We start from the raw sequence: 14,823 nt of genomic DNA, 5'->3' as shown, positions 1-14,823 counted from the left end.
TAATGCTCATTGATGATAATTAAAGCCACCTATTGATTACATAGGATTATGATCCTTGTATATCTAGATTTTGATTTCGAATATGCTCATATAAACACATTATATCACACATTCAATGCCATATGAAAAAACACATCAATATGTCTTGTTTCTTGGCCAATTGTTCACATCACAAACTATTTGGAGTGTGATTGGGATCGAATATTTTTCTTCTTTGGACTCGGCACCAAGCTTAAGATAAACAACTTAATGTTTGTGTTGAGCCTTTTGGAATGACTTCCAATATACATAGAACTTTCAAAATAAGTTAGTTTTGGTACCTCTTTTGCTTCTTTTTTTTTTTAAATTAAAAAAATATTATTATGTTATTCCACGCATGTGTTTCCTACACATAAACAAAACAAGATTGTAAGAACGTTTTTTTTTTTAAAAAAAAACATAACTATTATTTATTTTAGCTTTAAAATAATAGCAAAAATAGTTAATTGTACCATAGTGGTCAAATACTAAAGCCTACACATGCATATTACGTACAAATGCCCACTTTTAAAGTAGCTCCAAAGAGAATTGAAAAAATGGTGATAAGGCCTATAGAAGTTACCCAATATTAATTTCAAAACATTAGGATTACTTATAATCGAGGGAAGAGAAGAATTTTGAGAATAGAACTTACAAACAAAACCAAAAAATACAGGAATTATGCTCCAATATATGCATATCTATATTACGCACACATGTACTGTTGGCCTATCTAGGTTTCATCTCATTTTGATAATAACAAACCAAAACATCTAATTGTGCGATTAAGTATGTACACACAAATTAATGTGTTTTTTATGATGTGGTTCTTATACTTCATGGGCTTATAAGCAAAGGGATAAAAACATATGGATGTATTCTTGGTGTAACACAGCAGCACAAGACTCGTCAACGAGTGACCTATGCTCGTCGACGAGCAGATACCAAAAGCCAAAAAATCTCAAAGTTAAAGACTCGTCGATCAAATGATAGATTTGTTGATGAGTGGGCTATTATGGCTTATCGACGAATCCCCTGTTCTCATCAATGACCACGTCTAGGTTGCGAGAAGAAATTTGAATTTTGAATGTAAACGTTGTGACGATTGGGGATTCAAAGGGAAACCTCTGAGGGGTTGTTATATATCTTCTTCTGGGCATATTTTAACATATAAGAGAGTATAAGAAGGTGAGAGAAGGAAAGAAGATCATTGTACTGTGAAACTTTAATTTTCATAGTGAATCTCTTGCCAATTGCTCCCGTGGATGTAGGCTTTGCCAAACCACGTAATTCTTGTTGTCATTGCACTTATCTTTACTCTCTTTATATTGCTATGATTGTGGATATATTTTGTATTCACCATTTGATATTGTTGCAAGTGTATGAGTGATCCATTTATATAATGTTCATTCCGCTGCACATTGTGGAGAGGTCGCCCTTATTTTCACAACAATTGGTATCAGAGCGTGTTGCATGGTTTCTGAATTTAAGGATCTCATGGTGTAACAAGGCATGGTGAAGGTTTATACAAAATTTCAACCAAATAGTATGGATGCAACGACTTGGAATGAATTAGGAGCAATCATTTGTCTTTGTTTGGCTAAGGACGTGTGGTATCACATCATGGATGAGAATTCTTTGGGATTAGTTTGGTGAAAACGGAATGCCAATATATGCCTAAGGGTTCGTCAAAATCTGAAAGTGTAGTGGAAAAAGACTCAGAATGTAGTGTTGGAGATAAGCTACATGTTTCATCGGGTTCGGAGTGCCTCACGGGTGATTCTTGAATCTTAGTCTCCGGATTCGTTAATCTTAGAAAGTGGTTTGACAACAATAAGTCAGTTTATATTGGTTATATTTTGATGGAAAATGATATTTCATGTAAAATATTTATTATTAGAAATGTCAAAATCAAAATGTATGGTGGCGTTGTAAAAGTCATATGTGATGTAAAGCACGAATGGGGTCTAATTAGGTACCGTTCGTAGAACAGGTATATGGGGCAGGGGGGCGGGTTAGTACCTTCCCCTCGCATAACTAAACTCTCAATCTCATTCTGATAAAGCAGACTGAGACTACTGATTCCTTGGCCTAGGAATAATCTAGAGACCCATCAATGAGTAGTAAATAGGTATTCTAACTGCACTAAGGTAGATAATAGGTTAGTAGCGACTCCATTCAAATTTCAATATCTATTATCCCTCGCATTTTCATGCACTTTTTCGGAAAGTTGCGAAAAAAGAAATAAATATTACATAAAAAATGCATCGATAATAAAAGGTTTGCCATAGGAGGAAGCTTCCACTCCCTTTGCCTGGTCAAAGGATTAACAAAAATGCCCAAGAAAACAATTAAAAAAAAAAAGTCCTTCCCTTTCTAAAAAACTTCTCTCTTATTAATGCTATGCAATTTGAATTATTCCATTATTAATGGTTGCCAATTTAAATTCTAAAAAACTTCTCTCTTATTAATGCTAGGCAATTTGAATTACTCCATCATTACTGTTAGGTAATTTAAATTCTCAAAAACTTCTCTCTTATTAATGCTAGGTAATTTGAATTACTCCATTATTAATGCTAGGCAATTTAAATTCTAAGAAACTTCTCTCTTATTAATGTTAGGCAATTTGAATTACTCCAATATTAATGGATTGAACTCATAGAGTCAACAGTTTACCATTCGTTTGGAGGTCTTATTAGACATTTCTAAATTGCGCTTTGATTTTTATTTTCTTTTAAATTTAATTAATTTATTTATTATTTACTTTTATTTATTTATTTTTTTTATTTGTTTATTTATGTTTTTTTTTTTATTTTAAAAGAGTTCATTAGAGACCATCAAATTCAGTTTAGGAATCATAATTAAGTAGGTGTCATCCGTAGAACGGGTGTGAAGGGGGTGCTAGTACCTTCCTCTCGCATAACTGAACTCTTAATCTCGATTATGATAAAACAGACTGAAACTACTGGTTCCTTAATTGGCCTGAGAATAGTTTAGAGACCAATCAATGAGTAGTAAATAGGTGTTCTAACCACACTAAGGTAGATAATAGGTTAGTGGCGACTCCATTCAAGTTTCAATATCTATTATTCCTCGCCTTTCCGGACCCTTCTCGGGACGTTGAGACAAAAGTAATAAATGGTACACACAAAAAATGCATCGATAATAAAAAAATTGCCATGGGAGGAAGCTTCCACTTCCTTTGCCTGGTCAAAGAATTAGAAAAAATGCCCCAGAAAATAATCTTAAAAAAAAAAAAAAAAGTCCTTCCCTTTCTTCATCTCCCCTACACATTTGAATTACTCCATTATTAATGATAGGCAATTTAAATTCTACAAAACTTCTCTCTTATTGATGCTAGACAATTTGAATTACTCCAGTATTAATGGTTGACAATTTAAATTCTAAAAACCTTTTCTCTTATTAATGCTAGGCAATTTGAATTACTCCATTATTAATATTAGGCAATTTGAAGTTTTAGTTTCGGGGAAAACCTTTCAATTTGAATGCAAAATATTTTTGTTTAAGATAATGCTATAATTAGAAATAACATATTAATTAAAAATTTAATTGCCGCCTCATTTCTTTTATTTTATCATTAAATTTTATCAATAAAAAATAAAGAATTGAAATTTCTAATTAATGCCTATATTATATTTATTTGATAAAATACTAAAGAAGATGTGGAAGGACATTTTAAAAGTTTCATATAAAATTGATGTTTGAATAAAAGAATGAGTAGTTCCTCCACATAGAATTTAGATCCCATTCATTGCATATAACAGTAACTAGTTAGGACTTACACCAAACTAAGTGCTAACTTGATATCATGCAATTGATGAATTCTATGTCTTACATGAAGGAACTGTTCTTACAAAGATTTATCACTCTTTCATTGAAACATTAATTTTATATGCGACTTATGTATTGTCCTACCATATCTTCTTCAATATTTGTTCAAAAAATAACATTGGCAAGATTAGAAAAAGTCGTATTCTTTATTTTTTAATTGATGAAACCTAATGCTTAAAAAAAGCAAATGATGTGGCAATTAAATTTTACAACCTGTTATTTCTAATCTTTGCATCATCTTAAACAAAAATATTTTGTGGTCAAATAAAGAAGGTTATTGAATAGAGAAATTTTTTAGCATTTAAATAATTATTGATCATTATTTGGCATATATATATATTGGAGGCTTGTTAGTGTATGTGATCTAATCAATCACAAGAGGAAAAAATGGAGTCAAAATATTTGAAATTAGCACTTTTATTATTTGTTCTTGCTATATCCCATTTCTTCGTGATGGCGAGGGCAGATCTTATAAAAGATAGTTGTAAGAATACTTACAATTATACACTCTGCGTATCAACACTGAGGTCAGATCCGAGCACTTCCAATAGCACTATTAACGTCAAAGGGCTTGCATATGTGATGCTGAATGTGCTTAATGCAAACAATACAAAGATTCTTGCTGAAGTGAGTCATCTACTTAATACAACCAAGGATCCATTAGCTATACAATGTCTTCACCAATGCTTCTCAGACTATATGGTGAGTAAAGATTTCATTGGAAATGCTCGTAGCTATCTGGATACAAATAATTATGGCGAAGCAAATGGTGAAATGGCATTTGCGGCTGATCAGGCAATCGATTGCGAGTCTGCCTTCACTGGACCCCCAAATGCAATCAAGTCACCATTGACCACCGCAAACGATGTTTTTGAGCAGCTAGCTTATATTACTCTTGATATTATAAACATTTTAGGATGATTTTGCTTTCATCAAACTTTCAACATTAAAAATAAAGAAGTACAATCTCTCTTACTTTTAAAATCATCTTAACCATCTTTCATTTGTTTATATGTGCTTTTATATTTTTACATTGTTATTTGATTATATTCCACTACTCAAACAAAGTATTGACTAAGGATATCCTTTTTCAAGCCACTCAACGATAAATGCTATTAGTATAGACTAGAAATGGTACTCTTTGAAAGTTGGAACTTCAAATTTTTTTTTAATGTTATATTTTCGAGGTTTGTTAATAAGAAGCTTTAGTAATGACATCTTTCTTGAAATGCTTTTGATCCAAAAATGGGTCAACATTGATTTGGAAAGAAATAGACATGGGGCTTATGAAGAGAGTATCAATGGTGTTGATTATACAGAGAATTAGAAGAAAGGGGTTTATAAAAATTGTTGGCAACATGGTGAATGAACCTCATATAATTTTTTGTAAAGAATGGAATAACTAGGTGGGATATTTTTGGCCAGCAAAGCACGCCCAAGTGTTATAAATTTACATCAATGCAACAAATCAAAAGAAAAATACAAGAAAACAAGATAATGATTTGTTTCTTTTGTCCATAAAGCCTATATAAAATCGTCATTATATCATCCATGAACATTGGTTTCGGTTTAAACCTTCAATTAAAAGAATATACATATGTCCCATATGAAAAATCACAATTTAAAGCAATGTTCATTGATGATAATTAAAGCCACCTATTGATTACATAGTGTTATGATCCTTGTATATCTAGATTTTGATTTCGAATATGTTCATATAGACACATTATATCACACATTCAATGCAAATCCCTAATCAAAAAACTAAAATATTTAATCCATATTATACCTAGAAGATAAACACAATTAATTATCTTGCCCCTGATTGCACAACATGGAAGAATCACATCAATAAGTCTTGAATATAATTGTTTACATCACAAACTATTTGAAGTGTGCTTGGGATCTAATGTTTTACTTCTTTGGACTCGACACCAAGCTTAAGATAAACAGCTTAATGTTCGTGTTGAGCCTTTGGGAATGACTTTCAGTATACATAGAACTTTCAAAATAAGTTTGTTCTAGTACCTCTTTTGCTTAAAAAAAGAAAAAAAATTATTATGCTATTCCATGCATGTGTTTCCTACACAGACAAAACAAGATTCTAAGAACTTTTGCTCTTTTTAAACATAACTATAATTTATTTTAGCTTTAAAATAATAGCAAAAATAGTTAAAAGATGATAAATTGCATCACAGTGGTCAAATGCTAAAGCCTACACATCCATATTAGATACAAATGCCCGCTTTAAAATAGCTCCAAAGAGAATTGGGAAAAATGGCGATAAGGCTATATAAGTTGCCCAATATTAATTTCAAAACATTAAGATTATTTATAACCAGGGTAAGAGAAGAATTTTGAGAATAGAACTTTCAAACAAAACAAAAAACATAGGAATTATGCTCCAATATATACACATCAACAGTCCAGATCCTTATATTACAAAAAATATATAGAATTTTATTTTCTTCATGAAAAATTAGAAAAAAAAATACAATAAAAAGAAAAAGAACAGAAGGTGGGCTAGCAATCTTTAAATCTATATCAACTTTGAACCTGCGAGAAAAGAAAAGAAAATTGATTGGTTAATCAAAATTCAATTTACATTACTCCTCCAAGCCTATAAATAGAGGTTTCTTAAGTAAGGAGAGGACATGGTGATAGATTCCCACAGTGACATTCACACAAAGGAGGTTATTTTGGTAATTTTGGTAAAGAGATAAAAAAAAAAATTTAATTAAAGAGTGAGTCCAAAACTTTGAAGAAATTGTAGAGAATTTTAGCTACAAAGGTCAGAGGCTTTTGGGAGGTTTTAAAATTCAAAATTCAAGGTGGAGGATTGTAGACAAATGCAGAGAAGGACTGAAGATTAGAGGAGCTGAAGACCAAAGGTTGGTTTTATTTTTATGTTCTGTTTTTATACTCAATCCAACAAAGACAAAAAATAAATGTTCTAAAAATGATCTAATGATCCAAATCCGATTTGTGGATCCGACCTATTAAACAGGATTCATTGACCCAATCCACCAAACTAGGTTGACGCAACCCATTTGAACTGTGGAGCCAAAGACCCCAAACCCAGGTCCAATTTGGACCTAGGCCCATTAACCCTATAGTTTATTCTCGCCTAAAACCCACATGGGCTAGATAGTTTAGGCCCAAATCTCCTTAGACTAACTATGGATCGGGCTTAAGCCCACTAATTAGTCTGAGCCTAGATAATCAAACCCAAAAATGCCTTTGAGCCCAAATACCTTTGCCCAAATATGGGTCGAGCTCAGAATTTCAATCCAAACCCTGACCCAAACAAAACTCAATTTGAACCCTGCCCAAATAGAACTCAACACAATCCCTAGTCCAAATAGAACTCAACTAAATCCTTAGCTTAACTCACGTTAAAGGATTTTGTTTGGTTCGTGAGAAAATAAGGGAAAATAAAGGCAAATGTGAACCTTGCAAGGAAACTTATCTTAGAATCCTTGGTCTCAATTTTAATCTAGGGGCACGGAGCCTTTCGTTTCCTTTGTGTAGATCCAACCTGCAAAACGAAAATAAAAATAAAAATGAAAATTCGAGAAAAAAGAAGGAGAGTGAGAGAGAGGAATAGAGAACAGAAGAGAGTAAGAGGATCTGAGAGAGGAAAAGAAATGGTCACAACGTCGCGGGAGGCAAGGGAAAAAAATATGTGTGATATTTGGAAATTTTGAATTTGGAGTCACCGCTAACATATTTTTCCTCGGTGTAGTTAGAACACCTATTTATTACTCAATTAAGAGTAGTCTTGGTCTATGGATACCAGGATTGGAATCGGGAGTTCGATTATGCAAGGGGAAGGTATTCGCACCCCCTACGCACCCATTCAACAAATGGTACCTAATAAATTAATAATTATCCCCAAATTAAATTTGATAACCTTTTAATTAACTCCTTTTAATATAGACAAACAAATAAATGAATAAATGTACAAAGTTAATAGAATATAATAAAAATTGGGTGTGATTTAGGAATGTCTAATACGACCCCCAAAAGAGAGGATCTTGTTAGAAAAGTCCCCCTCAGAGCTGGAACATGTGAGGTCTAAAAATACACATTGCCCTTTTATAATCCTAGGGACACCCCGTTCTAAAATCAAGAAACTATTTTGTAGAAAAATACTCTCAGAATTTTGTAGGAATTTTCTGAGCACCTTGGACAATTTTTAAAAATTCTAGGGTTTTTAAAGAACTTATCTTATTTTTTTGAGTCAAAATGATTCCAAATATTTTCCCTGATTTCAAAATTATTTTTTCAAATTTTCCTAATTTTTTTCTAATTTTCTTGTGATGTTTCTACTATTTTTATTAATTTAAAAATTAAATAAATAATATAATAAATAAAATAAATAATATAATAAACAAAATAAATGAGAAAATAAATAAATTGATTTGACTAGTTTGGACAGGGTCAACAATTCCAAGAGGAGGGGGTCAAGCCACATTTCTGCTCTATGTGGAGATACGTGGCCCTATATATAGGGAAAGTGGGGTAACGTCATGCTGACGTCGCCCTGCCATGTGTCACCCACCAAGTTGTCATCCTTTTATATTTTTTTTGTTTTTCTTCAAAAAAGGTGATGACGTTAGTTTGATGTCACCTAGACACGTGTTAGTGGCTAGATGGGCTGGCCTAATAACCATGGATTGAGGATGTGGCAAAATCTGGGTCTCCCGTAGGAAATACAAATTGGACGGCTCTGGAGGGACCACGTTGCGCATCAGACGCGCAGATGAGATCGTGCCATGTGTCACCAATCGGTGGTGACACATGGCCTCGCAACCCTTCTTATAAAAACAAAAAATTTCCTTTTTGGGTCATTTTTCACTTCTCTTCTCTCTCTCCTCTCTCGAGTTCTCTCTTTTCTCTCCCTCTCCTTATTTCTCTACCCTCTTGTGAAATCACCCCCAAAATCGTAGCTATGGATCTCCTAACACTCCTCTTTTTCTCACTCTCTTCTCATATCTTCTTTGCTCAGGTTATAATCCCATTCTCTTGTTCTGGTCCTAACTGCTCTCTCTATTCTGGTTATAACCCCTTTCTCTGTTCTGGTTCTAATCTCCGTGAGGGATTTGCATTTAATTTAATGCTCTCACTCTCTTCTCACCTTTTCTTTGCTCAGGCTCTAATCCCATTCTCCTGTTCTGGTCCTGACTGCTCTCTCTGATTTGGATATAACCCCTTTCTCTATTCTGGTTCTAGTCTCCGCAAGGGATTGAAACCCTAAACCAAGCGTTTTGCGTTTAGTTTAATATTCTCTCCTCTACGAGAACTTGAAAACCCTAGTTCGAGGTTTTCATGCTTCACTGGTCTTGGGTGTTTGTTCATTACCCCAAGGGTTCCCAAGCCCTTAACAAATGAGTTTTTCCCTTTTTTTCTTGGATTTAGGGTTTATATTATGCATTTATGCACTGATGATTGTCAGATATGTGTTGGTGTATGGTTTTGATTCATATTTATGAATTTTGGTTTCTATGTTCAAAACTAAGTGGGTTGCACTCAGATCATGATGTGTGTTTGGTGTGTGTGTGTGCTTGATGTCATGACTTGGGTGAGTTGACCGGATTTTAGGGCTAGTTGACTCACCCAAAACCTAGTGGGTTTGGTTCAGGGTTGACTCATATGAGTCAACCCGGTGGACTAGTATGGTATGTGGGCTTTGATGGCATTTTAAAAAAAATTGGGTCGGCCTTGTTGAGTTCTAAAAAGTGGCATTTGATTTTAAAAACGGTCGGCCCATATGTGTTAAAAAAAAAAAAAAAGCTTGGTTTTCGGCCACGAGGTTGTTTTAAGAACAAAGGGGTTTAGGCCTGGTTATGGTTTTATAAAAAGAAAAAAGGGGGCTTTGGGTTTGGCTTTGGTTTTAGAAATTGGGCCAGGTGCTTGTTTTAAAAAAAAAGCCTTGGTCCTGAGTTTTTGTTTTAAAAATTAGGCCATGTGCTTGTTTTAAACACAAAGGAGTTTGGGCCTAGTTAGGGTATTGGAAATTGGGTCGCATGGTTGTTTTAAAAACAAAGGGGTTTGGGCCTAGTTATTGTTTTAAAAACATATGGGGCTTTGGTCCTGACTTTTGTTTTGCTTTAGAAATTGAGCTTAGGTATGGGTTTATAGTTTGGGAAATGGGGCTCAAGTCTGGTTATGTTCAATGGGTTCAAGGCTAATGAGAGTTTTGTGGGCTCAGTCCTAGTCCTGTTTTGTGGCTTTAGGTTTCAGGCTAGGTTTGGTTGGTTTCAATGTAGGCTAGGGGTTTGTGGACTCAGTATGGGCTGCGTGTTCCACATTTGGTCTGGCTCTATAGGTTTGAGTATGGTCCTTTGGGTTCAGGCGAATGCCAAGTCGTGGTCATGCCAGGCGACTACCAGTGTTCTATGTTGTGAGTTTGTTCAATGACAGACGACTGCCAAGTCGTGGCAAGCGACTGCCACTCGAACATTAGCTTAAAAACTCTTAACGAAAAAATTTTTTGAATGAAGTTTTTGGATACTATTATTTTGAAAAACTTGGAAACTACTTCAAGGAAACTTTGGGGGTAAGAAATTACTTTTAAACATCTATAAATAGCCCCAAACTTCAAACATTTTAACACCAAGAAATTTCCAGCAATCAAAGTTCTCTAAAAAGCTCTCAAATTCTCTTGTGTTCATCCATATTCAACTACTAAGTTATTGCTGATACAAACTTCGAAGTAAAGCTTTCAAAGTCTGAATATTTCAAATTTTGGAAGATACTTGATGATCTAAATTGAGTATTGAGCTTCAAATTCTTTTATATTTGAATTACTTTGAAGTATTATTGTGTTGAATGTTGTACTAACCTACTCTGCTGTGAGAGTGTTTTCTTGTACACAAACTCTTCTCTATCTTGGTTCTTGTTTATAACCGATTCAGGGCTGTAGAATCGTTGGACCAAACGAGGGATTTCGTTTGGAGAGGCAAGCTCTAGCCTAACGGAAGGAGTGATTGTAATCGGTATTGTTCCACCCGTCAACGAAACTGAATTAGTGAATCCTTTGGCCGTTTTCCAAAGCGAGGACATAGGCTTGGTATAAGCTGAACCTCATAAAAATCTTGTGTCTCTCTTCTTCCTTACACTTTATTTTTCAGCAGTACTTACACCCTGTGTGTATGCTTTAAATTGTTAATTCTAAGTGTATTGTTGTTAAATAGACTAGAAGATAATTTGTTTTGGCTTGATCAGCATTGATTGCGGAAACCGAAAGGGACTACGTTGGTTGATCATCCTAAACTTATTAATCTGAAAGTTTGTTTAAAAGCCAAACACAAAGAAGAATTGTGAGTTTGGGATAAACACAGGGTTTACATAAATTCAGCGTGCTTTACAATTTATTACAGGGTTATTGATATTAAGATCAAGATTTTGATTATCTTGTTGATTGGTTATGGTTGAATTGTATTGTAAATTTATTTGTTGTGATTGTTGATATATAAACAAAGAATTGAACTTGAAATATTTCTAAAATTCCAATTCACCCCCCCCCCTCTTGGGAAAGCTATCTTAATTTCAATTGGTATCAGAGCCTAATTATAGAAAATTCCTAACAAGAAGCTATAAAAAGATCGACATGGCTAACATAGGAATAGCTCCTTTTGGAGAGGGCCAATCCTCAACTCGCCCACAAATCTTTTGTGGACATAACTACACCTTTTGAAAAAAGAGAATGCAAATCTACCTCCAACACATGGATTGGAAAGCATGGGAAGTAGTTATGGATGGAGACCTTATTCCCACCAAGATAATAGATGGAAAACATATTTCAAAAGAGAACAAGGATATGAATGATTCAGATTATAAGATGCTTCAAATAAACTCAAGTGCTATAAATGTTTAGTATTGTGCTTCAGATGCTAATGAATTTAATAGGGTTATGGCTTGTAAAACAGCTAAAGAAATATGGGACAAATTAGAAGTTACATATGAAGGAACTATTGATGTTAGGGACAATAGGATAGACATGTTAACAAGCGAATATGAAGCTTTCAAGATGAATTCAGATGAATCCATATCAAGTATGTACACAAGATTCACCCACATAATTAATTCCTTTAGTGCCTTAGGAAAAACTTATACCACCTACGAAACGATTAGGAAAATTTTGAGAGGTCTTTCCTCCATATGGGAACCTAAGGCTATAGAAATTACCGAAGCAAGAAACCTTAAGACCACCTCCTTAGAAGAACTCATAGGTTCACTCCTTACCTATGAAATGGCTCTAAAAAAAAAAGAAATCCTGAACCAAAGTACAAGAAATCGATTGCTCTAAAAGCATTACGCCACAGCTCAAGTGAAGAAGCAAGTGAAACAAGTGACTTAGATCAAGATGAATTAGCATTCATCACTAAGAGACTAGGAAAGTTTTATAGAAGGAATAAAAGATTTTCTAAGAAGTTCAACAAAAGAAAAACTGAAAAAGGAGAATCAAGTAGAAAAGAAAGTAAAAGTAAAAGTGAACCTCCTATATGCTATCATTGTAAGAAACCAGGACATATCAAACTGGACTGCCTATTGCTCAAAAAAGATAAGAAGAAAAAGAAGGAAGCTATGAAGGCTACTTGGGATGACTTAAGCTCCAGCGAAACGGAAAACGAATCAAGTGGACAAGAGATGGAAAACGTATGCTTCATGGCGAATGATGAAGAGGTAAATTCCTTCTACTCTTCAACAGAATCTTGCAATGAAACTTGTGACGATTCATGTGATAGTATGCCCTCATACAAAGAATTACAAAGTGAATTGTTTTCCTTGCATTAAAGATTCATAAAAATTTCCAAAAGAAATATAACCTTGAAAGATCAAAATAAAGAACTATTGAAGTAACTTGAATCATTCAAAACCATTGAAAAAGAAAAAGATTCTTGTATTAAGAAGTTAGAGGAGGAAGTAAGTAAAGTAACTCAAGAATTTGGCAAAACTCATAAAAAAAAAAACTTGAATAGAAAAGATCTAGAAATAAATGAACTAAAGAAATTAGTAGAAGATAAACAACAAATTATATATAATTTTACCAAAAGTAATTTGAAAAAATGATTGGACAACAAAGGCTACATGGGAATAAAGAAGGAATAGGCTACAATGGTAAAAAAAACAAAAAGAATAAGAAATTATACATGAGATATTTTGTAAAGGAAGCCAAGCACTATGCTAGCACTTCCTGACACAACAAACACGAACACACTACTTGCTATATGTGCAAGACCAAAGGTCATGTAATGTTTGATTGCCCACTAAAAAGGAAGTATGTTAAAATACAAGGAGAATGGAAAGTTAATAATGGAACTAACAACAAAACAAAGAAAGTTAAAAGGATATGGGTTCCAAAGACTAACACAATGAATCCTCCATTGTAGGTATGTTTTATGACAACATCATCAACGGACAAGTGGTACTTGGACAGCAGGTGTTCAAGACACATGACCGGCGATAAGACCAAGTTTTCCTCTCTAAAACAAAAGGACGGAGGATATGTCACCTTCGGCAATAATGCCAAAGATAAGATCATTGGCATTGGGAAAATAGGTAAAAAACCATCTATTACTATTGATAATGTATTATGAGTAGAAGGATTAAAACACAATCTCTTAAGCATTATCCAATTGAGTGACAAGGGTTTGAAATAACCTTTAAAAAGGAAAAATGGGTTATTCAGAATCCCAAAGAAAATAAAATCTTGTTTGTAGCTCTTAGGATAAATAATGTTTATTGTATAAATCATGAGAATCTAATAAATCCAAACATAACTTGTTTAGCAGTCATTAATGAAATAAGTTGGCTATGGCATATGAAGTTAGGACATGCTAGCATGGACTTATTATCCAAATTATCAAAGAAAAATCTTGTAAAAGGATTACCAAATACCAAATTCATAAAAGATGACTCTTGGATTATAGCTGTGCAAGAGGAACTAAATCAATTTGAAAGAAGTCAAGTGCCGGAACTTATACTAAACCCAAAGACAAATCAATTATAGGAACTAAATGGGTGTTTAGAAATAAAAAGGATGAAAATGGAGTGGTTGTAAGAAATAAAACTAGGCTAGTAGCACAAGGTTATAATCAAGAAGAAGGTATCGATTACGGTGAAACCTTTGCCCCCGTAGCAAGAATGGAAGCAATTAGGATGCTCTTAGCTTATGCAGCCTACAAGGACTTCAAATTATACCAAATGGATGTAAAAAGTGCTTTCTTAAATGGATATATAAATGAAGAAGTATATGTGAAACAACCTGTAGGTTTTGAAAATTCAAAAAATCCAGATAATGTATTTAAGTTAATTAAAGCTCTATATGGATTGAAACAAGCTCCTATAGCTTGGTACGAAAGGCAAAACAAGTTTCTAATTCAAAACAATTTTTCAAGAGGCAAGATAGATAATACTTTATTTATAAAAATAAAAAACAAAGACATGCTTATTGTAAAAATTTATGTTGATGATATTATTTTTGGAGCAACTCATAAAGATTTGTATAATGAATTTGCTAAGTCTATGCAAAAAGAGCTTGAGATGAGCATGATGGGAGAGTTAAATTACTTTTTAGGATTACAAATCAAACAAGCAAAAAATGGAACTTTCATAAATAAAACTAAATATATTAAAGACATGTTAAAGAAGTTTGATATGGAATAAAGTAAACCTATAGGAACTCCCATGAGTACTTCAACTAGTCTTGACAACGATGAAAAAGGGAAACAAGTAGATACTAAGCATAACCGAGGTATGATTGGAAGCTTACTTTACTTAACACCAAGTAGATCAGATATTATGTTTAGCGTATGTATGTGTGCTAGGTTCCAAACAACTCCTAAGGAATCACATCAAACAACGGTTAAAAGAATCCTTAGATATCTACTAGGTACACTTGAACTAGGTTTGTGGTATCCAAAGGAAACTGAATTTGAAATGATA

General features: G+C 33.6%; 1 protein-coding gene across 1 annotated transcript; it reads left to right on the top strand.

Annotated features, from left to right (window-relative positions):
* The first annotated feature begins 4,043 nt into the window (after positions 1-4,043).
* LOC131155444 (pectinesterase inhibitor 28-like) lies at positions 4,044-4,854 on the top strand. The gene has a single exon (XM_058108577.1). The coding sequence runs from the start codon at positions 4,258-4,260 to the stop codon at positions 4,789-4,791; it is 534 nt and encodes a 177-aa protein (XP_057964560.1). The 5' UTR covers positions 4,044-4,257; the 3' UTR covers positions 4,792-4,854.
* Positions 4,855-14,823: the final 9,969 nt, after the last annotated feature.

The sequence above is a fragment of the Malania oleifera genome, chromosome 5, assembly GCF_029873635.1.
Source record: "Malania oleifera isolate guangnan ecotype guangnan chromosome 5, ASM2987363v1, whole genome shotgun sequence".
NCBI lineage: Eukaryota > Viridiplantae > Streptophyta > Magnoliopsida > Santalales > Ximeniaceae > Malania > Malania oleifera.
The sequence above is the reverse complement of the archived record's forward strand: the minus strand, read 5'-3'. Positions and strand labels throughout refer to the sequence as shown.

Coding starts and splice junctions, on each gene's coding strand:
- LOC131155444 (XM_058108577.1), top strand. CDS start 4,258: ATGGAGTCAAAATATTTGAAATTAGCACTTTTATTATTTGTTCTTGCT.